This window comes from Charadrius vociferus, unplaced genomic scaffold (genome assembly GCF_000708025.1).
Source record: "Charadrius vociferus isolate BGI_N301 unplaced genomic scaffold, ASM70802v2 scaffold767, whole genome shotgun sequence".
Lineage (NCBI taxonomy): Eukaryota > Metazoa > Chordata > Aves > Charadriiformes > Charadriidae > Charadrius > Charadrius vociferus.
The window spans coordinates 482186-503397 of NW_009649076.1; the positions used below are offsets into that span (position 1 = coordinate 482186).

A 21212-nucleotide genomic window follows, 5' to 3' on the forward strand; every position below is an offset into this window, starting at 1 on the left:
CCGCACCCCCAGCTTTGCGGCAGAAATGGGGGCGCCGCTTTGCAGCAGTAAAGCCCTTGCGACTCGCTGGTGTGTCCCCCGTGTCCCCCCCTCCAGGCTCATCCCGCAAGCTGCTCTCTGCCTGGGGAGGCCATTTGGAGCATTCACTGGGGATGTCAACAGGCCGTCTGTTTCCCTCGGCCGAAGTAATCAGATAAACTCAGCGTGAAGGAATAAAAGTGAGCCAGGAGCAAGGCTAACAGTGACATGAAACTAAGCCGGTGTTTTTCAAGGCAGGCGAGAGCTTAGTGGGAGAGCAAGCAGCTCGGGCAGCTGCGCCCAGCGGCACATCCAGGCTGGCCCACAACGGGAAGGGGTTGCTTCACCTTTATTTTGCCTTTATTACGGGTGGATTTGGACCGCGCAGCCCTGGTTCCCGTATCATACGGGCAAAAAACATCTCAGGCACCCATCTTTCACGCAGTCATCGTAGTGCTGCAGTCCACTTGCACGAACAGAAATCCCGGAGGGATTATTTTTTTTTTTTCACCTGGTGCAGGTTGTTGTGTTACTACGGGGCCAAATCTTGCATCTTAAAAGTCTAAGAGAGATATTCTTTAGCGCTGACAAGCTTCAACTTTAGGACCTATGCTGCCTTCAGCCTATGATGCTGCAACATTTGTGCAGGTCCAGCAGACTCCTGGCAACCTTCTCATCCCTGCGACTTCTTGTACCGATTTCCGATTAAATGGAGGGAGTGATCTTGCAATGCTGAGATTTCAAATAAAGCCTTTAAAAACTGTTTGGAGAAAACCATTCTTCGGACTGCTGGCTGTGCTGGAGGGTTGCTCGGCCCTTCACGGCGGCCACCAGCGTGCGGGGAAGGGAATACAGACGGTGCCGGGGCGGCTGCGACGCACAGCCGTCCCCCTTCCCTCGCCTCCCCCTCCCCCTCCTTTTATTAAAAAGAAGAGAGAGTGGACCAAAGCTGACGGCATATTTACCTTCATGAGTTTTAAAAAAAAGTTAATTACTGCTTGGAGCAAGTTGGTATGGCTGTCCTGAGCTGTCTTTTATTAGTAGTCGCCTTCATTAATTTCCCTCGCTGGATTTGCTGCTAATAGCTGCTTGGTCCTGGGCAGCACAAAGCAGCATCTGTGCCAGTGAGCAGGGGGGCGACGCCGTTTGCAAATCAACCTCTATTAACGTGATGGCCCGCTCGGAAGGGACGGCAGCCCCGGTAGCCAGAATGGCAATTTGGGCTTCACTTGGCCGTTTCCCGAGGAGGGAGGAAAAGCACCCGCTGACAGCCGGGGTTACCCCGCTCTTCATTGGGCACCCATGGGTGCTGGCTGTGCTCCCCCTGCTCCTTGCACCCCCTTGATGGGGAGGGGAAGCGGGATGGTGGCCCTTGGTGCTGCGGTCCTGCGGCACACGCTGCTTCGAGCGGAGGCGTTGAGCAGAATCGAGCAATAACCGAATTATCAGTAACTCGGTGTCTTTTGATGAAAGATATGCTCCGTCTAAAAAAAATAGCTCGGCAGAGATGTTTAAAGATTAAAGAATGGGATTAAGTTCTCTTCGGAGCATCGCTGCGGGCAGGCTGGGGAGGGGAGCGGAGGCACCACGGGCTCAGGCGAGCCGGGGGCAACGGGCGGCTGCGGGGGCCGACGGCCCCATCTGCTCCCGCTCTGCAGAGGGACACGGGAGATGATGCCATCCAAGTGGAAAAAAGGCGGGTGGTGCGTGCCATTCCCGGGAGAGGGGCTGTCCCCAGGCTGCTGGCTTCCCATCCCAGCTGGGGAAGGCACCCGGGTGCCGGGGCAGGGGCTTGCCTCCGAGGCAGCAGGTGACAGTGGCAGCCATCAAGTCGATACGTTGCTGCAAATATCTCCGTTGTGGTTATTTGACATCGCACCACCTGTAAATAGCGTGTTTTTCCCGACACGCACGCAATGCCTGGAGATACAGCTGTGTGCGCTTGGTTTCTCTGCCCCTGGGGGCTCCCCCAGCATCAGCGGGGAACCCCATCGCTCTGCCGGCCGGGGGACAGGACAGGCTGGGAAAACTCCTGTACTGGATGCCAGTCCCATACTTGGAAGAGCAATCCCACCCTACTACCAAGACATACAGCGGGGAGGAGATGGCCAAGGAGGCCGGCGTTCAGCGTTAGCACTGGATTTTGCCAAGCAGAAGAGATCTGGCAGCGCGGGCTGCCGTTCTGAGCTTGCTCACGTGAAGCTTTCCCCTCAGTGCCCATGAATAGCTCTTTCTGGTTAAGGGAGCGATGCCTAAATCCAGCAGCTGGGCTCCGGGGGCAGCTGACGGCGGGTTGGTGGCAGCGGGGACGTGCTGCCTCGCGTGCAGGGGCTGCCTCACAGCTGGAGGGGTCACCCCGCGCCCGCTCGCCACTGGCCTTAATGGCCCAGGATGCTGCCGCCTGGGCTGGGAGGGAGAGGGAGGGAGGCAAGCCTGGCTCAGCCTCGTATTGTCGGAATAACCGAGGGTCTTCCCTTTCACGCTGCGTCTTTTGTAAGAGAAGTTCCCCAAAGCGCTTCGTTAAGTGTTGGCAAAAGAGTGAGAAAATCGTTCTGCCTGCCGTTGCATCAACTCCTTCCCTCGCAGTAGCAAATTTATCAATTTATACGCACGAGTGCAGGACAACGCAGCAAACGAGAGCTCTGCCTTTCACCTGGATATCCGCAGAAAGGTACAGGAGGGAAAAATCTTCTTTAACCAAATATCTTCCCTGAAGGACAGGACAGCGTGTCATCACCTTGTCCAGAGCGGGACATTTTTGCGCCTGACTTACAGCAGCGCATACGCTGGGTGTAAACTCAAGTCCTTGAGTTGGCTGCTTTAGCCGAGAGGAGGAGATGTTTCTTCAGAGTTTCTGTCCCTCCAGTCAATGATAATATTTCACTGCACCAGCACAACCCAGTTTTGCTCATTTTGTAGAGACCACAGGATGGTGGGCTTTTAGTAGTCACACTGAGCTCTTACGTTGGACTTTGGAGTGTGTTATAATTAACCAAGCCCAAAAAGCACCATCGGTAGCAAGTTATTTAACATAAACCACTACATTTCTCAAAAAAAGAAAAAGTACTCCCTAAGTCTTGGTTGGTTCAAACGACTTTCTTCTGAAACCAGAGGAAATAGCAGAACAACAATTTTTTGGGTCAGCAGCTGTAAGATGAAACTTCCAGCCAAAATATTAAATGCTGCATCACCGGTTTGAGTCAACTGTTTATTTCCCCCAATAATCACTTCTTTACACCACAAATATGAACCGATAATTTCTGTGTGTTTTGAGCCATGCCTTTGTCTAAGTTCTTCAGGCGATGAGGTTATAGAGCACCTTAATGCAGGATTTCCCGTATCCAAGCCCTGGATGAAGACAGAGTCCCCGCATTTGTGAAAGACTGATACCTCAGAATTTGTGCCCAAGCAGGTAAAGAGTAACACCAGGAGAAGCTACGGAGTTAAAGACAATGATGTCTGTTTTAACAGGGGACTAGACAAGCTGATACTCGATACCAACTTTTACCAATGAGTAGCCGTAACTTTGGCTGAGACAGGGAAATGTACGCTGCAAACCAACAAAAGAAATCAGCTGCTAAATGCAAATATGAGGAAGAAATCAAAATATTAAAATTTCCCACAGATTGATTTAATTCAGGAGCATATCTAAACACTTTTTCTTTTTTTCTTTCTTTAAACAAGAGGCATAAGCTGGAAAAGGCGTTACTTTTCAGGGGTCTCGAAACTGCATGTGCTGTTACAGCAGACGTCGCGGGGCTGGCTGCCGGCAGCGCATTAGGCCACTTTGTTCTGCGGAGATTGTCTGGGAGGTTTTGTTTTGCTTTTAATTGTCTCTATAGAGAAGGGAAAGCCTCTGCCGAGAGGCTTTAACACAGCATCTCTGCTGCCTATTAATTCCCGAGATCTTGCTAACTAGCTTTGTTTCCTCTTCAGAGCTCGGCGCTCTCTTTTGCCGGAGCACGAAGCTATGTATGCGCAGCGCTTGTCACTTGGTTAAAGCCAGCATTTCCCTACTGCTGCAGACAAGGCCGCCCTTTATTGGCTGCAGAACAAGATAACGGACTTAATCTTCCCAGTAACACGTGAGTTTTCATGTATCACTTTAATCTGCGAAACGCTGGGGCCGAGTGTACCGTCACATGCCGATTTTACTTTTCTATGAGCGAGTGACTCCCCGGCTCAATGATGGATTGTTTGCTCGCTTTTAACAACAGTCAAGATGGTGAATGCCCCGGGGGTGACAGACAGTGTGCAATGGGAATGGCAGCAAATCTGATGGCCCAGTTCAAGTTCACCTGACAAAGCTGAAGCAGTCTGCAAGCAGCATTCGAGAAAGGATTATTCACACTAGCATTATATTTTTGAATGCATTTTTCTTCCTGCGCAGCTGCCCAGCTCCCCAACACTGAAGGTTTATGCACCATAATAAAGAGATTTAATTTTTTTTTCTTCTTCTTCTTCTCTTGCTTCTCCCTCTTTACACCTAGTTCTAATCGGTCAGTGCAGCGATAGGGCATCTTTCCAAACAACTCGACACAAACATCACCTAGAAAACAATAGCATTGCTAAAAAGCAGGAACAAAAGCCTAAAAATCGCTGCAGAAACAAAAGCGGACTGTTTTGTTAAAGCCAGCTCTCCGCTGGGGACCCATCTTTTTGTGGAAGTTTGATGCTGCATTCCTTTTCTCATCAGGAAACCATCCCAGCCTTGGAGCTTGGGGGCAGTGGGACATCAGGGATTTGGAGGAGAAGAACAGAATATGAAATGAAGGCAGCTTTTCTCTGCTGATGGAGAGAGTGCCCACACTGATATCCTAGAGGTGCTGGCGTGGGCTGGGAAGAGGAAAATGTAGGTCTTAACATCGTTTCATTGGCTGGAGAGGCAGCAACAAATGTTAGCTTCTAGTCCTGTGCGTTATTCCAGTCGTATTTGGCACTGTTAAGGGGAATACGTGTAACTGTTGCTTGAATTTCCCCAGAAGTAGCTTTTTTGCCTGCCGGTTAGGCTCGTAACACCAGGAAAGATGTGCTGGAAGAATATAAGATCACTTTCCTTCTTCTGTGGAATAGAAAAACAGCTGCAACCTGTAGATGCAAAGATATGTCCTCCACTTTTAATCAAAATCTGCAATGCATCCCTGACAGAGGCCGAAACAAGCATCCTCCTGTAGGCACGTTAAGGTTAATCACCCACTGGAAATGAAGGTGGAAGCCCACTCATCCTGGCCAGGTAACTCATTAAAAGCCTGCCCGAAGCAGATGCAAAGTGAACCGTGGATTTTTGGTTTTAGGACAAAACGTATTACTCGGCCTATTTGATTTGAAAATGCTTCTTTCATCATGGTCTGAATCTGGGTAATATTGCCAACAGTTCTGTGGGTTTTTGTTTGAACCAGACACTCCAGTTGGCTTAATTCAGCATTGAAGGGGCGCAGCTTTTTGTGCTAGGAGCTCCCATCCCCTCTTTTTTATGGCTGTTTTCTCTACAGCGTATGTATACATTATCTGACCATGCCAGCAGGTTTGACTCTTTTCAACTAACCAGCCTGTGCGGGAAAAAAACCCCAAGACTTCAGCTGTTCAGCTAGAATCCACAAAGTTGGAAGGGCAGCGCTTTCTCCTATGCACTTCTGAAATTTACTGTGACAGAGTAACTCTACGCGTTGGCTCTCTTGGAGGTAGGTGAGTGGTTATCAGTATGTGAATTGCTGTAGGTGTCAAAGGAGGTCACACGAATGAATTACAAGCTTTAGTTTAAAAAAAAAAAAAAACCAAACAAACCCCAAAACCACGAAACAACAACAACAAAAAAACCCACAAAAGGTTGTTTCATAAAAAGTAAAAGGCTGCAGCTGCTCTAACCCAGGCAGGCAGTACTGAAGCATGTGGCCAGCTTACACGCCAGGGGCTGTTCAATCCTGGTGCAAAAAATCAGGAGCTCTCCGAGTATGCTCGATAACAACCACAAACAGTAACAAAAATACAGCTAAAATGTTGGAGTTAAAGGACAAAGTCACACCTGCTCGCATGTGTGACAGCAAAGCACATTCCCAGCACAGGCAGAACCATCGTTCCCCCCTACACCCCATCGTGTAGGCACAAATTTAGTGTCTGGCTGTATGAGTGGGGTGGCAGGATCAGGGTCTCCATGTGGGCAGTGTGTAAATATATCACTTAAGTATTATTAGACATCTGTGTTACTTTCGTAAGTGTATTTTCTGGGATGTGCCAGAAGAGCAGCCAGCTGGAAGCTCTGCAGGCTGCATCTCCACCAGCACTGAGGTACAACCCACGGGACGCGTCGACCTTGCCACTGGCAGCAAATTGGAAGTCTCCTTCTGTCTGCTGCTGTCAGGGACTTGGCCGAGAAAGGCACCGCTCCTTCCTGAACACCTTCCACCTCCCAGCTCCATGAGGCTCGAGGGGAGGGAGTGCTTTGCGGGCCTAGTTGGAACCTAAACTGGTGCTGAGGCTGCTTACTATGTGCTAATTAGATGCTGGACCCCCCCCAGAACTGCTCCTTCGTACATGCAGCCACACTGATGTCCAGTGAGATTTGTAGGAACTAGTTAAAGAAGCGGTCACCAAATCTGTGGTGCTCACAGTTTCAGTACAGGCAGAAGAGTTGTGCTGTCCTTAAGTGAGAACTGTTCTTCTCTTGGGAAAGTCTTCTGAGAGTTTGTTAAATGTAGCAGTCCTAAATTATTCATGCAAAGCATCTCTTGGTTCAAGAACACTACTTTTTCCTTTGCAGAGCAGCAGTTTTCATGACGTTCCAGTTAAAACCTACTTCCACCCACTCAGATGTTGTGTGGTCACACAGGCACATATACATACACACCTCTGAAAGAAACTTTGTTATTTTTGAAGCAAACAAAACCATTACAATTTGTTCCCTGAAGCATTTATACAAGTTTTTGAAAATTTTACAGATGGTTGAAATACAACTCTCTGCTTCTGTCTCACTCCATCTCATATTCCATTTCCAAAGAGCAGGTTGTGCCTATTGCCCTTATTGGGTCTGAATGGATTAGAAGGTGTACTACAGCCTGGTAGTACACCTCTCGCTGAATTCGGGAGGCTGTTTTCTTACTCTCCTTATGTTCTTCTGTTAATTCTTACAGATGGCTATAACGACATGAGGTTCAGATGGGACGCAAGATGATAAGATGGTATTATCAGCCCGGATGCAAAAGCCAGAACTTGCCAAACTCGTGTAAATAATGACTGACCTGACTCAGACGGGTTTCGTCTCAGTGGCTCTGTTCTCACAAAGGTCATATGCTCCTAAAAGTGTGTAGGATAAAGTCCAGTCCATCTTACGGGTCATTCTTTGTGCAACTGCCTTGGGCGAGTCTACATTGGAAGCTCTACTGAAGGTCTTGTTAAAGAAAGGCAGCGACAGATTTCATTGCACTCCACGTGTTGATTATTAAAGAAGTAATAAATTCCTTTCTTTCCGAAGTTGGAGCGTGAAACATCTTTGCTATTAAGGGAATGAATCTGGGGGTCTGTGAGGTAGATGAGGCCTTTCCCGTTACCTGTCACCCAACCTGTGGAAGAAGGATACATCCAGGTATCGAACATCGCAGCCTTTGTATTAGCGTACTCAGGACTGCCCGCTTGGCACAGTCCACTCTCTCTTAATGTCACCTCAGTGATTCCCAGTTTGTATCTATGTCAGCAGAAGCAGAACCCTAAGAGGTACATAACAAATATGTAATGAAACGAATATCCCAAAGATACCTGCCTGCTAAAGGTCTAGTCTGAAAGGTTTTATCCTTGGCTCTTCACAAAAGAGCTCAATTCTCCGTTAGCTGAATAGGGGAGCTTTTTTAAGGCTTGCCAATTTTAGCAAGGAAGAAGCGTGACAAAACCCTGCTGCTGCTTTTAGTGGTTCTCCTTCAGATGGTTCCTTGCCGACTGGCTTTAGTCTAACTGGATGCAGATCACTCCACGGCGTGAAGCTGTGGCACGCTCGGGAGCACGCGGCTCACATGCTCTTGCTGTGATGCAGCGGACAACAAGAGCACTGCTTGAGGCAAAAACATACCTGCACATACCTCCCTCACTTAACATCATTTCGAGACGGTTCATCCTTTATATAGCATATGCTGCAACAGGGGAGGACATGCAAGAAATTAAGTTCGCTATAATACAAACCTTGCAGATCAACGACAACATCTGTTCCATTGGAGAACTCGTAGGAGAAATGGCCGTAGGCCAGACCATACTCTGTGGCTTTGTACTCGTTCTTCACTACCTTCGTGTTATTGGACAGCTTCACGAACTCCCCAAGGATGTAGGGCTCCACGCTCACACACCCTTTTATAGTTCTGTCCTCCAGTATCTGAAAAGAGAGTGTCAGTGACAGTCATGCAGACAGAGATGTGAAAATAAAGATGCTACAGCATCTCTAACTCAAGTCTTGTTTTTTCCTCCGAGAACTTTCCATCTCAAGAGGGATGGGAAGGGTCTTCATGTTAACCCACTGCTGATGCAAAACACAGGCTGTTTAGATGAAGCGCCCACACTTAACTAGAACAAAGGGTGGTACAAGATCCAACACAAAGTCAGCCTGACAGGGCAAACTCTGTGAGCAACGAGTTCTAGAAATACCCAGTTCATCCAGCAAACAGGAAACTTCTTTCAGAAGACTATGTCTAAAGAGTGAGAAAGCTGAAAAGATTTGGATAAACCTGCACCTGGTCCTTCTCCAGCATGTAACTAACCAATGGTAGGGTTTAGGTTTTGGGTTTTTTTTTTTTATATTATTCATTTCTATATTCAGAGACTTGTAAGTACTGATGCCAGGCTCTCATTAGGCCTTATTAGCGAGTGGCATAGAGCCAGACCTAGTGCCAGAATGGCTAACAGAAACAGTAATAGGCGCAGCATGCTATCATATACCTTATAACGAAACAGCGAGTTCAGCGCTCCGCTGTGGAGGGTAACTCTCCATATTTGAAACGGAAGTCAAATGGAAAGTTAACCCTAAGAATAAAGAACAGATCCTTTCCTTTCCCGCCAGGGGCTGGATGTCAGCTTTAACCTCTGTGCCAGGTGATCCAGATGTGGCTCCTGCCTCTAACCATCAGGCTGGGTGCTGGCACAGCAGGGCCATTTGCCTCACAGCTTTGCACGCTGTCCTCACAACCATCGTGCAGAAGGGAAGAGGGCAGAAGCAAGAGCTGTCCCGGCTACAGTTACCTGAAATGCATACAGCCAGTATGATCTGTGCGTTAAGACTTGAGGGCATGTCTAATGCAGCCTCCTCGAACTCCACGTGTTCAGAACTGAGTGGGAAAACAAGCATCTCCCACAATCAAAAGTGGCTGTTGCTTTGGTTGAGCGCTGGGAATTTTAGCAGCTGTTTTTTGTTGTTTACAGAGAATAACCTCAAAGTGCTTTTTCTTGAAATGTTTAGCTTCAAGCTCCTTCTTTCTTCAACCCACTCAAGAGAAATTCTTGTGACTTTGCTGCCCCTTCTTCCCGGGCTCTCTCAGATAACTCCACATCCCAGCCAGCTCTCAGCCACTTGATTCTTGTGGCTCTCAGCAGCCCATCTCTGAGGCTGGACCTTTGGGATGGAGGGACAGAAATGCTCCTTGGCGAGAGGTGACGGATCCGCGTAACAGATCCCCGGCCTTGCTGAAGCTCACGGCCCTGCCAATTCCACCAGCCTTTCTTCACCCGTCCACGTACGCTGAGCTGCAGGGAAGGCAACAAGCATTTCCTTCTCATGACTGAGCATGGCTCACACAGGCGGAGAGATACTGGTCGTGCCATCAGGGACAAGCGGAAAAGGAACAGCCTGTAGGGCACTGGATCAGCGGTGAGGTTGTGTCAAGAAGTTAATTGTGGTTTAAAGGTGTCTGTGCTTTAAAGGTGTCCTATTCTATGCTAAGGGACTGTTATTGACAAAAAAAGCTTTCTGTGATAGCCATTTGAAGGATGACTGAGCTGCCAGTGTGATACAGCCATGACAAAGGGTAAGGATTCCTGTTGCCTCTGCGAAAGGCATGGAGGGGTCTCAGGGGAACGCAGCGCTGTACACTTCTGATCATCAATATTTAAGACCACAAAACACAACACAGCTGCTTTTAAGATAGGGCTTAATGAGTTAAAAAAAAAAAAGGGATTATGCAGTGTTGTTGCCTGCGATATGAGGGCACTGGACCTGATGAGTCATGAGGAGATCCTTTCCAGTCCTGGTTCCTGAGATTCAGCATCATACAGAAAAGGCCTCAAAGCTGTCCTGCAGCAAGCCCGCTTGTCTGCAAGAACCTCACTTGCTGGGTTCTAGTGAGGTTTAGACATTTTTGTGGTGCTCAAAACAGGTCACTTAGCAGTTCAGTTTTCATAACTACCCCTGAAAATAGATGTTCATATACTGTTAGATGATATAAAAGGCTGGGTAACTCCTGGGTTTCATTTACAAATGAGTTTCTAACAGCACGTGGCATGTTTTCTGCCAGTTCACCCATGAACTTGTAGCTCTGCAGGTAGGTGTCTTCTGCCCTGAAATGAGCAAATGCAGCTACCAGGTAAGATCACACGAATGACAGCGTGTCATCTAGAGGTGGCTTAACTGCTTGTATTTTAAAATGAAAATTGATTTAAGACACTCTTCCCATCAATTCCTTTGTATTGCTTAAAAGATAGTTCTTACCAGGAGTACTGCAGACGGGATATAAAAGATTTGGGTAGGGACCTTTTGCTCATACAGCCTTTTGTTGAATTCTGTCACATAGTACTGCGCAGTCATTTGCCGTTCCACGTCACTGAAATGATGAAGTAGTCCTTTTTCTTCTTTGTATTCTTTCCCAACGTACCTAAACAAACAAAAAAAAGAAGTTTTTGGCATAGCCAGATTTGCAGCAGACTGCACTTGGGAAGCCCCGCCTGTGATACAAAAACATCACTACAAAGCAGAGCTTGGCTGTTCAGAAGCAAAGCCAGCTGTTGGTGATGCATTTAAAATGGCAGTGATTAGAAGTTGTGGTTGTTTTTTTTTCTTTTATAGCTCTTACAGGCATAAAATGCTGTACCGATCAGCCAAGTCCTAGGACAGGACTTGAACTGTCTTCTGAAAATACTTGATAAAAGCTCCTGTCTCTCAATCATAGGTGTAAGACTAATCGTATCAGACAGTTTTCATTCCTATTTACACATAAGTAGCATTGATAAACATTTTGTTTGAGAAATTGGTTTGGTCAATACCTTCCCAGGCTTTCTTCTTGGTGCAGGAAGTGTACCCAAAACGCACTTCTCTGTTTGCCTTCCTTTGCCACGTTCAGGTAGTCCCCAATGAAAACAGCGGTTTCCTGGCCTGTCCAGAGGCCCGATTTCTTTGAGTATTTCAAAAGAAGAGCAGCTACAAAAAGAAAACACCACAAGTAGAATGGACAATTCCACAGGACTGCTCTAAGCCTGTGCTGAGGGATGAAGTAACCAGCACCCAGGACGGAAGATACCCAAGCTCCTCTGAAAGCAATGTATGGGGCTGTAAAATATATGCTAAGAGGTATCTAGGTTCAGAGTTGGATATTTTACGTAAGGACAAAAAATTGCTAAACCGGCTTGAGACGTGCAAGATAGATGAGCCCTAAGTGGGTTTTACGTAATGAGTTCAATGAGGCAGCCTACAGCAGTGTTGCTCCCAGCTTCTCTATTTCTTACTATATTGATCAAGCGTCTGCATATTAAGGTATGGCTGTCACTTATGATTAATTTAACAATCATTATCTTAAATACTCTACAGGGATGAAATGTGGAATCTAAATGGGCGACAAAACCAGAGACTCAAGTAATGGGGTAGAAAGGGCTTGATGAACTGGCACAGGGAGTTCAAGCAGCCTAAGTTACCTCTTGCATGAAAGGACTGAAGCAGGAGGGACTAAGTGGGCACAGAGATGGAGCCCATTTACGTGAAGCCATGACTGATGTGCAAACAGGTAAGAAGGAAAAGGAGAAAATGGCTCGAGGGAGTGTTCTCCCATTGCTAAAATTCTTATACAAAAACTCATAAAACAACAGAAAATTAAGTCCTAATAAATGATGACTAAAACATTGTGTTAAAAAGCCTGAGCCTGAAAAGATTGTTCTCTGTGGGAGTACCTGTTGCTGTGTGAAAATGCCCATGGCTGTGTGGAAACTTACAGTACGTTTTACGAAGCTGTTTAGACTTAAAAATTCCAGTAGGCGCCAGTCTCTGGACAAGCCAATTATGTTCCACCCCTGCCAGAAGCTGCACGTAATCATCATCCCTCAGAAATCGAGCGTCAAGGATGCCTTCCTTCGTTCTCCCAGGTACGAAGTTTAAACCAGTTCCCCTTGGGTTCAGAAATGGACTTTCAGGGGAACTCTCGAGCATCTGTGCTGCTTTGTACCATGAACTCAGTGATGATCTGGATGGTCTCTTGCTGCTCACCACATCCCGAGACTTTTCTTCATCCTCTTCAGTAGTGGCACAGTCAAAGTGCTCAGTTATGGATATCTTTCCTCCTGAGGACAAAGCTGTTGATGCAATGGGAGTTGACTGATGCTCTGGAACAGATGCCGTAGGATAACTGTTTACTAGGTCTCCGACACTGATGAAATCAAACTCAGTGTCATCTACTGTTTCTGCTTGAGTGTCAACTTCAGGCACTTTGACAGATCCATTTCCCACCACGGCAGATTTCCTCAGCCAGTCACGCAGAGAGGAGTCACTGGCCATTTTTGGCTCGACGCACGTTGATAGTACAGAAGCACCTCTGTTTGTGGGGGGACGTGCCTCAAACGAGGGGTCCTCTGTGCTCTCCGCAGTCTCTCCTTCGCGGGGGACCCACACGAACGGGCTCCGGGGCCCACCGCCCTCCCTGCCGCTGTCCTTGGTCCTGCAGCCCAGCTCCGCCCGGGAAGAGGACTTCTCCACCTCCTGCAACCTGGTAGGAACAGAGTAAGGGGTGGAGAAGGAAGGAACCTCGTTGTTCACCTCCCCTGCTTTCCTTTCTGAAGAGCTCTTCCCACAGTGTCTTCCCTCCCGTAGCTCTTCTCCACAAAGAGATGCCTTCTCTCCCAGCCTCCCAGCTACCTCTAAGGAAGGCTGTGGAGATGCCCCACAGCTCTGCAGAGGCTCTCGAGGAGATGGCGGCCAGACTCTGGGGGGTGGCGAGCCCAAGTATGCAGCTTGACCATTTTCATCAGATTCTGTTGTGCAACACTGCTCCTCCGCTGAGCCCTTTTCCTGCCGCTGCCCATCCCTGGGAGACTCTTTGCTGCTCAGCTCCTCCCAGCTGGAAGAGTAACTTGATTTTGACAGCTTGCACCAAGAGCTGTCTGACGTCGTGGTTTGACTCCTCTTTTGCCATCTGCTGAAAACACTGTTTTCATAACTTTTTTCTATTTCTAATGGCTCAATCTCTTCATTGAAGGAAATTTGCTTGACATCAGAACCGATATATTTATTTCTTTGGCCACTGAGTCTCTCTGAGCCACTTCCTGCTGTTGGTGAACGCAGGGTTTTCGCAGCACCTTTCCTCTGGTACGCTATTTCTTCAGTAGTACACACACTGTCTATGTTTTTGGTCTCTGTTCTTAAGGTTGTGATACAAGCTCCCGCTTGGGTTTCTCCTGGTGCGGTTTTATGAATCCTGCAAGTATTTTCAAACACTTTGCACACTGACAGATGATGCTGAGAATGCATGGCTAGGATTTTCTCAAAGTTGACTTCCCGTCGCAGGATAGGTTTTCCCACTGTGCCTTTATAACTGTCTGGAACGTAAGACCTAGCATCGGAATTAGGAAAGCTTTCCACTCGCAAGCGCTTCTTCACAGATGTGATCAGAGACATGATCTCTTTGGCAAGCATTCCTTTCTCTTCCTCTTCTGTAAATGAAGCGCTGTAGGAATGCAGTTTTCCCACGGCTTCTTTACATAGTTGACACACCTCACGGAGTTTCTCACTCTCCCCATAGAGCCACCGATGCACGGTTGCGAGGCAGAAAGCCGCTTTAATAAAACTATGGAGCTCCTGCTTGCTGGTGATGGGACTGTTATCATTCTTGGTGAGTAGGCCAATCTCAAAGGATTCTTTGGCTTCGGACAAGTAGAATTTTCTCTTTTCTGGGGGACAGTCCTTGGAGTGACTATAGGACAGCAAACACACCCCACGGATATTCTGGGAGGAGATAAAAGAAGAATGAAGGAATTAAAAACCTGGACCTCTGGCACAGATAAACGAAGGGAGGAAAAACGTGTTTCTTTCCCTTATATGATTTGAAGCAAATATCGGTCTGCTGCTGTTTCCTGGAGGAAATAATCTTGCTCTTTTTCCTTTGAAATACCTCTGTAATTACAGAAGCAGTGGCATTCCCAGATGGGCTTGAAAGCCCATCCTCAGTCTGTGGAAGATACTGCTTTCTGCCCATCTGCTTAGCTCCTGACTGGAGTTCAGAGCAACATACAGCATCATACCCACGACACAGACACAATACCCGGTATGATGCAATGTTTGAAAGCCGGATTAGAGCCAAATTTAATAGCCGGGACTCTTCTCTTATACAAATAGCACTTTCAGAATGAAGACTAATACTCACCACGGCTGTCAGGACAAACAGCGGGGTGTACTGGCTATAGGCTGCCGCTAGTTTGCAGGCCTCCGCGGCTGATAATAAGCGATGACTGAACTCTCCGAGAAGGCTCTAGTGAAATGAAAAAAAACAAGAGGGAACACCTCATCTTAAAGGCTTTCTTTTCAGAGAGATGTGTCTACCTGGTAAGCAATCCTGTTATACTGAAGCATGGCAGTTTGGGATTTGTTTCTTGTATGGTGCAGGTTCCCTGAGCTCTCCAAGACCTCCGAGTCTTGATAGAGCGGGACTTCGCATCTTAAACAATGACAGCCAGGTCTGTTCCTGCAGGAGCCTTTTTGCTCAGGTTTACCACCAACGTGTCACATTTGACTCTACAAATATTCTATATATTACACAGACACACACACGCTCTGCAAATACTCCTAGCGTTTTCTTTTTCCTGAAGCAAGGCATCCTTCCAGCGAGGTTCTAACGAACTTTTATAACAGGAGCAATCGAAGTTTCTTCAGCCCTTTCAGCACAGGAGAGGAAGAGGAGGAAGAACAAAGTGCGGGTGAATTTGGGACAACAACATACAGTCCATCTGAAGAATCTACACACACAAATACCAAACCAAGTCTTACCAGGTCAATCTCAGCATTGGTTTTAAAACGTACATAATCCTTCTCATTCATGGAAGCAAAGATGTCTGCCATAATACCCAAGGAAGTAGCAATTCCCTGAAAGAGAAATGGATAATTATGACAGTGTTTTCCCCGTTGTATTTTCAGTTTTACTGCTCACAATAAAGCAGGTTCTGTGTAGAACATAACAGATAAAAACCAAACCAACCAACGAAACAAGATCCAAAAAGAGAAGCACTGCTAAGAAATTCGGAGATCTCATCTTGGTAGGGTTTTATTTATTTCCACTTGCAGAAAGCGTAGCCTGGTGGATGCATATGAGTTTTCACAAGTGGCAGCTATCCTGATTATCACTAGCTCTAGGTTTCAACTTAAGTAGCATTGCATTTTTCTTAGCATTGCATTTTCCCAAGGTGCTGTTTGTGATAATGAAAACGAAGTCTCGTGATATCACCAAAAGCTGCACGAAGCCCTTGGCTAATGCTATCCGAAAACAGACTCGATGGGTTTTGCTGTTGTTTTTCAGAAAAGGCGACAGAAAGCCAGAAGTTATGTTTAAGAACTGGCCAGTTGATCCCAGTCTTCCTAAAAAATCCAGGAAGAAGATATCTAGAGAGACGATAGAGATAAGAAATGCTCACCACGCATACCATAAAACAAGCACCTTTTTTAATATGCTTCCCTAACTTATTGCACTGTTTAAAAAGCAAATGAACAGAGTTGGACAAAAGTCAAGAGTTCTTGGTGCCAATAATTTAATCTTCAATTTCTTTTATTTTTTTTTTTTGTAATTTGGAATTGGCTCTACAGAACCAAGTAAAAAATAAGACACAAACATGTAACACATACCTCTATGAACTTGCTAATTGTCTGTCTCTCTGGAAGATTTGATTTATACATGCTAGCTAAGGGTCTGCCCAGCTAAAGAGTTAAGAACGCCAGGAAACGCCTGTATGTCTTCCACAAAATTTACTACGCGTCTTTGCTCCCAGAGAAGTGTTCTGAGATTGAGGTCAAGCTTTAAGGTATGGCAGAGGAGAGGTGACAAGGTCTGTTTTTGTGGGATATCCTATGCCGGGGTACAATTACAATACTTCCTAAAGCATCACCCTAGGACTTGCAAGGCTTAGCTTCACATTCCTGTTTAGCTACGGACACATGGTGCGGCTGTTGCTTCAAGATTAGTGCAGCCAAAGCCTCACAAAGGTGTTAAAGACAAATACGGTAGCTGTTGCAAGGTGTCCAGATGCTGCAGTACCAGGGAACAGCAGTCACCCGCAACAGAGAGCGTAGCGCAGATTGTGAACGCTCCAGCAAATACACATGCTCGGTTACCAGGAAAAGAAATGTAGCCTCAGTCCTAATAAATAGATAAATAAATAAAATCTGTAGCTGCATTCTGTCCTTGTCAGAGGCACCTGTGCCATCCTCAGTGATGGTTCACTTCAGCTGATTCTGCTTAATGAAAAACTGTTACTTAAATTCCCCTGCAGGAAAAAAGGCGTCCGTACGTCTGTGCATGCATGCGGAAACAATGCGCAATACAGACTTGGGCTACAATATTGGTCCTGCATGTTAACCTCGTCTGAGGTGCATAACTGAAACGTTATTGCTAAAAGACTTTTCCGAAGTAAACAGAAGATAATGTGATGATTATTAGGTTGGCAAAGATATCCAGAGGGAAAAGGAAATACTACCTTTTTGTCTGGTTGAGGGAGTTTGAAATATCCCACAACTGAAGCCCAAATCAACTCTGCTGCTTCATACCACATCCCTGAAATGAATCAGAAAAATAGTCACTAAGCAGATTACTGCTAGAGATGGCTTCCAATAGTTTATTTTACACCTCCTTGAGTCAGGAGCCCTCAAAACAGTATAAAACTAGACCATGGCATTTTTTGCTTTGGTGACACTGAACTTTTATTAGTTTCCTTTAGCTTTTGGCTGTGCAAAACCACACATTTTGTGTTCATAAAAGACCTCAGCTCAACAGTCATGCAAGATGAAAGGTCACATCAAAAGCATAAAGCTTTTGGCTTCAAGTACCATGCTCTGCATACAGAAGCCCAGCACGCTGAAAATGAGGGATTTTCTTGTCTTGAGAGAGGAAATTGCTGTGATATACCTGTGATATACTGAGGCGTGCCTTTGGGAACAGCGAATTTGGGAAAAGCGTTAGCAAACATGGAGTTGCACAGGGAAAAGCGTTAGCAAACATGGAGTTGCACAGGGAAAAAGGTAGCAACATTTCAGAATGCTTCTCAACTTCTGTTAAGATTAATAAGAAAATGCCACTTTCTCAAATGTATTCACTTGGTAGATGGCTCTAGGTCCTTGCTGCAGAGATGGATGCACAACTCACCTTCTGTGGCTGTTACGAGCATCAGGCAGGTGTTCTACACAAGCTAAAACTCTTGACATATGCCAAATGTACCATTTTAAAGCTTGACTACACAGAAAAAAAAAAAAAAAAAGGAGGGGGAGGGGGGGGGAACCTTGACCAGATGTTTATAAAAAAACCCCAAACCTTACCAAGCTTTTGCAGAATCTGTCCTCTGATTTGTAAGCAGACTGACTGAACGAGAATCCTATCGCTTTCCTTAGCATATCGCCAGGTACCTGCAGGAAGAGTGGGAAAAGCTCAGCAGAGAATGAAAAATGCTGCTGTCATTAAGCCATTTTCTAAGGTTCGTGGCTGTAGAGAAACCTGAATGTATTGACCCCGAAGGCTAAGAATATGGAGAACAGATATAAACCCCTAAAATATATTGTCTCAAAACCATAAATACGTAATAATTATGGATGTCTGTCAAAATTAATGAATTTCTACCGTTAGAAATACCACACATCCCTCCAGATCTGAAATAAACTGCACAACCAGTAGTGGAGTCATTTCAGAGAAAGGGGGTAAAAAAGTAGTTTCTACAAACACCATCATGCGTTACGGAATGGTCCCATTTTTACAGTTTTGCACATCTATCCAGCCATAGAAGAAAGTACTGTGAGAACTAGGACTCACTTTCTTTTACTGCAAAAGATATTAAATAATTGCACTGCAGTCTGCTACAGGCCTAGAATAAAGTATTCATTTCGTTCATAGGATCAGTGTGGATATGGAGGATTTTTTTTGGGGGGGGGACGGGACTTGTCTTAGTGTTCTACATCATTCAATTGCTTGAATTTGGTCCACATTTTAAAATTCTCTGGGCAGAGAAATGAGTAGGAAGGCTGTCAATACAGAATATTTTCTCACCCAAGTGAAGACAAAGAAGGATGCATTATGTAAATTTCAAAACGAAGTTGCAGTTTCCACATTTTAGCATAGAATGGTGAAGAAAAGAGAAACATGATGTACGGAGTCATTACTGAGGTCGGATTGGCTGTATTTGAAGCTTGTGTGACTTAAAATTAGTATAAAAATCCCACCAAAATAGCAACTATGGAACTGGAAAAGAAATACGTACGTACCTGTTGCTCCATTGTCATTAATAAGGTTGCTTAGGATATACTCAGCTTTTAAAAGTTTACCTGATTAAAAATTAAAAAAGATAGAAAATGAATATAAAAAACGGATCATGTGGCACGAAGTGAACAAAAATATTCATCAGTGAAAGCCCCTGAAAATGGTCCTCTTCTTCGCAGCACTGTCATTGCATCCACACTTAGACTAAACGTTCCGATTACGTATGTGGTGCAGATGCTCCCTCATGCTCAGGAGTCTCTTTGACACAGGTTACATGTGGATGTGTGTATACGCACACATATCCAACAAATATTGCAAAAAACGCTGGTGAGGCAACTGTTTCTAGCCAGACACTTGCCTCCGAAAAATCTCACCACGAAGCTGTAGGATATTTAACGATACATTCCGATATCTCCTGCACATAGATTTGCTGCTGCCATTAAATGTACATGAACTACATTCTATAATATGTGGTTGAGCAGTAAGATGAAATTACATCTATATCTGTTTTACTTAATGCACTATACATTCCTGGAAGAGCGCTTTATCTTAAAACATGAGAAAGGCTTCCTCGAGTTAAGCTCTGGTATTTCTGTTGAACTTCTGTGCGTGCTGTCTACCTGCTCCAGCGCGGCTTCAGTAACCCGACCGCGAGGAGAAAACAACAGATATCTCTCTTTTACGAGGGAGGCTAATGCTGCGCGTTGGCTTTGGAGTCAACTCAAGCCCCGTGGCGAAGGCAGGTGGTTCCAGGCGCTCCTTTTTCCCTCTGCTCCTTCCCATACCTAGGACTGCTGCAGGATTCCAAGCAGGGGAGGTGGCAACAAGAGCGGGGCAGGCACTGAGCCACTGGCCACCCCACCGGCTGGGATTCCCTGCTCTTGTTTCTCTTGCAGAAGAAAGCACCCCAGCCTGCTTCCTTCAGCAACTGAGCTGCCGGCTTCTCTCCCAAGGAAACACGGGTTTTGGAAACCCATTTTGGTCTCACTGTGGAGTTCACCAGGAGGGGAAGCTCTGCAGATGCACCTCAGAGCCAGCTGACTTCATGTCCCACCTCAGAAAGCGTAGCCACAGGCTATTCTACCTCCCTGTCACTCTCTACCTAGCTTTTAAGAACCATCTTAAGCACAGAATATATAGCCAAAAAATACAGAGAAAGGGTGCAGCATGCAACACAAGGTGGGGATTCTGCCTTTCAGCCCCCTGTCATATGGCTCAGAGGTTTTGTCGCATGGCTGGAGTCATCTGTGGCAAGGCTTGATCGGCTGCAGGAGACGCCTCGAGGTCTGATTCCATCAGCTTTATTCATGTTGAACCTTGCTTTTTGTCTCAATTGTCTGGCTGAATTCAAGAAGGCGGCTCCAGCCAGCGAAGCAGTGGAAGTGTTGGCTGAACTAGCCCATCGGCTGGAATGTGCCAGCACCCAGACACAACGGCATGAGAAGTCCACAGCCACAAATAAAAATGTCTATGCGGGGAACTTACAGTTCTCTTATCTGCAAATAAAATATTCCTCAATGGGGTTTTTCAGAGCAAGTTTGTCTGGCTTTGTTTCTTCTCCCCAGTGGGACAGTGGGAAGATACATTAAAAATCCTTCAGGTGTTGCCCACGTTATAGGAATGATGGAATTTTTTTTAATTTTTTTTTTTAAATCAATTTATCCTTGAGGGGTTGTAAGCTGCATTGTTTGCATAGTCAAGTGGGCCCACTAAAAAAAAAAAAAGAAAAAAAAAAGCAGCTGGGACAGTGCAAAGAAAATGCCGGGACTCTAATTTACTTCTTAAAGGTCCTTGGTGAGAAGTATAGCAATTCAGATATCCCTGTTTGAAACCAGCAGGGAAGATTTGTTAAGGAACAAAAGCTCCAATTAGTATTTTCCACACCCTTTCACAATTTTCTCTCCTGCTTTGGCTCTGAAACCCTTTATATCAGCCCCTTTGTGTTAGTGAGAGGAGCTGGGAGGGCTCAAGGGGGCTGGGAGTGGGCTGTGCGTTTGAAAACATGGCACCGGGGCCGTCAGCATGTCATCCCCAGCAAGGGACAAAGTATCTTCTTCAAAGTCAAGTAGTTCCTAATTGGGCTCGAGCTGAGAAAAGGGAGCGGGTACCTGCATTGACGGAGAGGCGAGCCTGCCGGATGAGCACCTGAGGACCGATGGGGGTGGTGGGCTGGAGCCTGTGCAGCCCCTTGGCGATCCGAAGAAGTTTGCTGGAGGCATCAATCCAATACAGGAACCGGTCAATCAGGAACACAATAGCAGCGGCAGTGACGCAGTCCTTGACCATGATGGAGGCTTTCAAATAAACCTGAAAGGAACACCAGAGCCACGGGGCAGCCTTGGAGAAACCCACCTCACAAAGGCTCAGCGAACTGTCAACAGAAAACACACAGCTTTAGTAACCCTCTGCCTAATGGTGCTGCCTCCGTACCATTTTAGAACAGACGGGATACCCTTCGTTATTTGCTGTAAGGTGGCTATGCAGTTTTACAGCAAGTGAACGCTACAAGAAGCAAATATTCAATAG

At 46.2% G+C, this 21212-nt stretch overlaps 1 protein-coding gene across 1 annotated transcript in view; it reads right to left on the reverse strand.

The window, feature by feature from the left end:
* Positions 1-7377: 7377 nt before the first annotated feature.
* ALPK1 (alpha-kinase 1) overlaps positions 7378-21212 on the reverse strand; it is a 29598-nt gene continuing 15763 nt past the window's right edge. The window contains exons 3-13 of the mRNA XM_009888189.1: positions 20795-20993; positions 18692-18751; positions 17756-17842; positions 16921-16997; positions 15224-15319; positions 14604-14708; positions 12184-14185; positions 11245-11398; positions 10694-10856; positions 8185-8371; positions 7378-7574 (exon numbers count right to left, since the gene is read on the reverse strand). Coding sequence (XP_009886491.1) covers positions 7378-7574; positions 8185-8371; positions 10694-10856; positions 11245-11398; positions 12184-14185; positions 14604-14708; positions 15224-15319; positions 16921-16997; positions 17756-17842; positions 18692-18751; positions 20795-20993 — 3327 coding nt within the window. The remainder of the gene's footprint in view (positions 7575-8184; positions 8372-10693; positions 10857-11244; positions 11399-12183; positions 14186-14603; positions 14709-15223; positions 15320-16920; positions 16998-17755; positions 17843-18691; positions 18752-20794; positions 20994-21212) is intronic.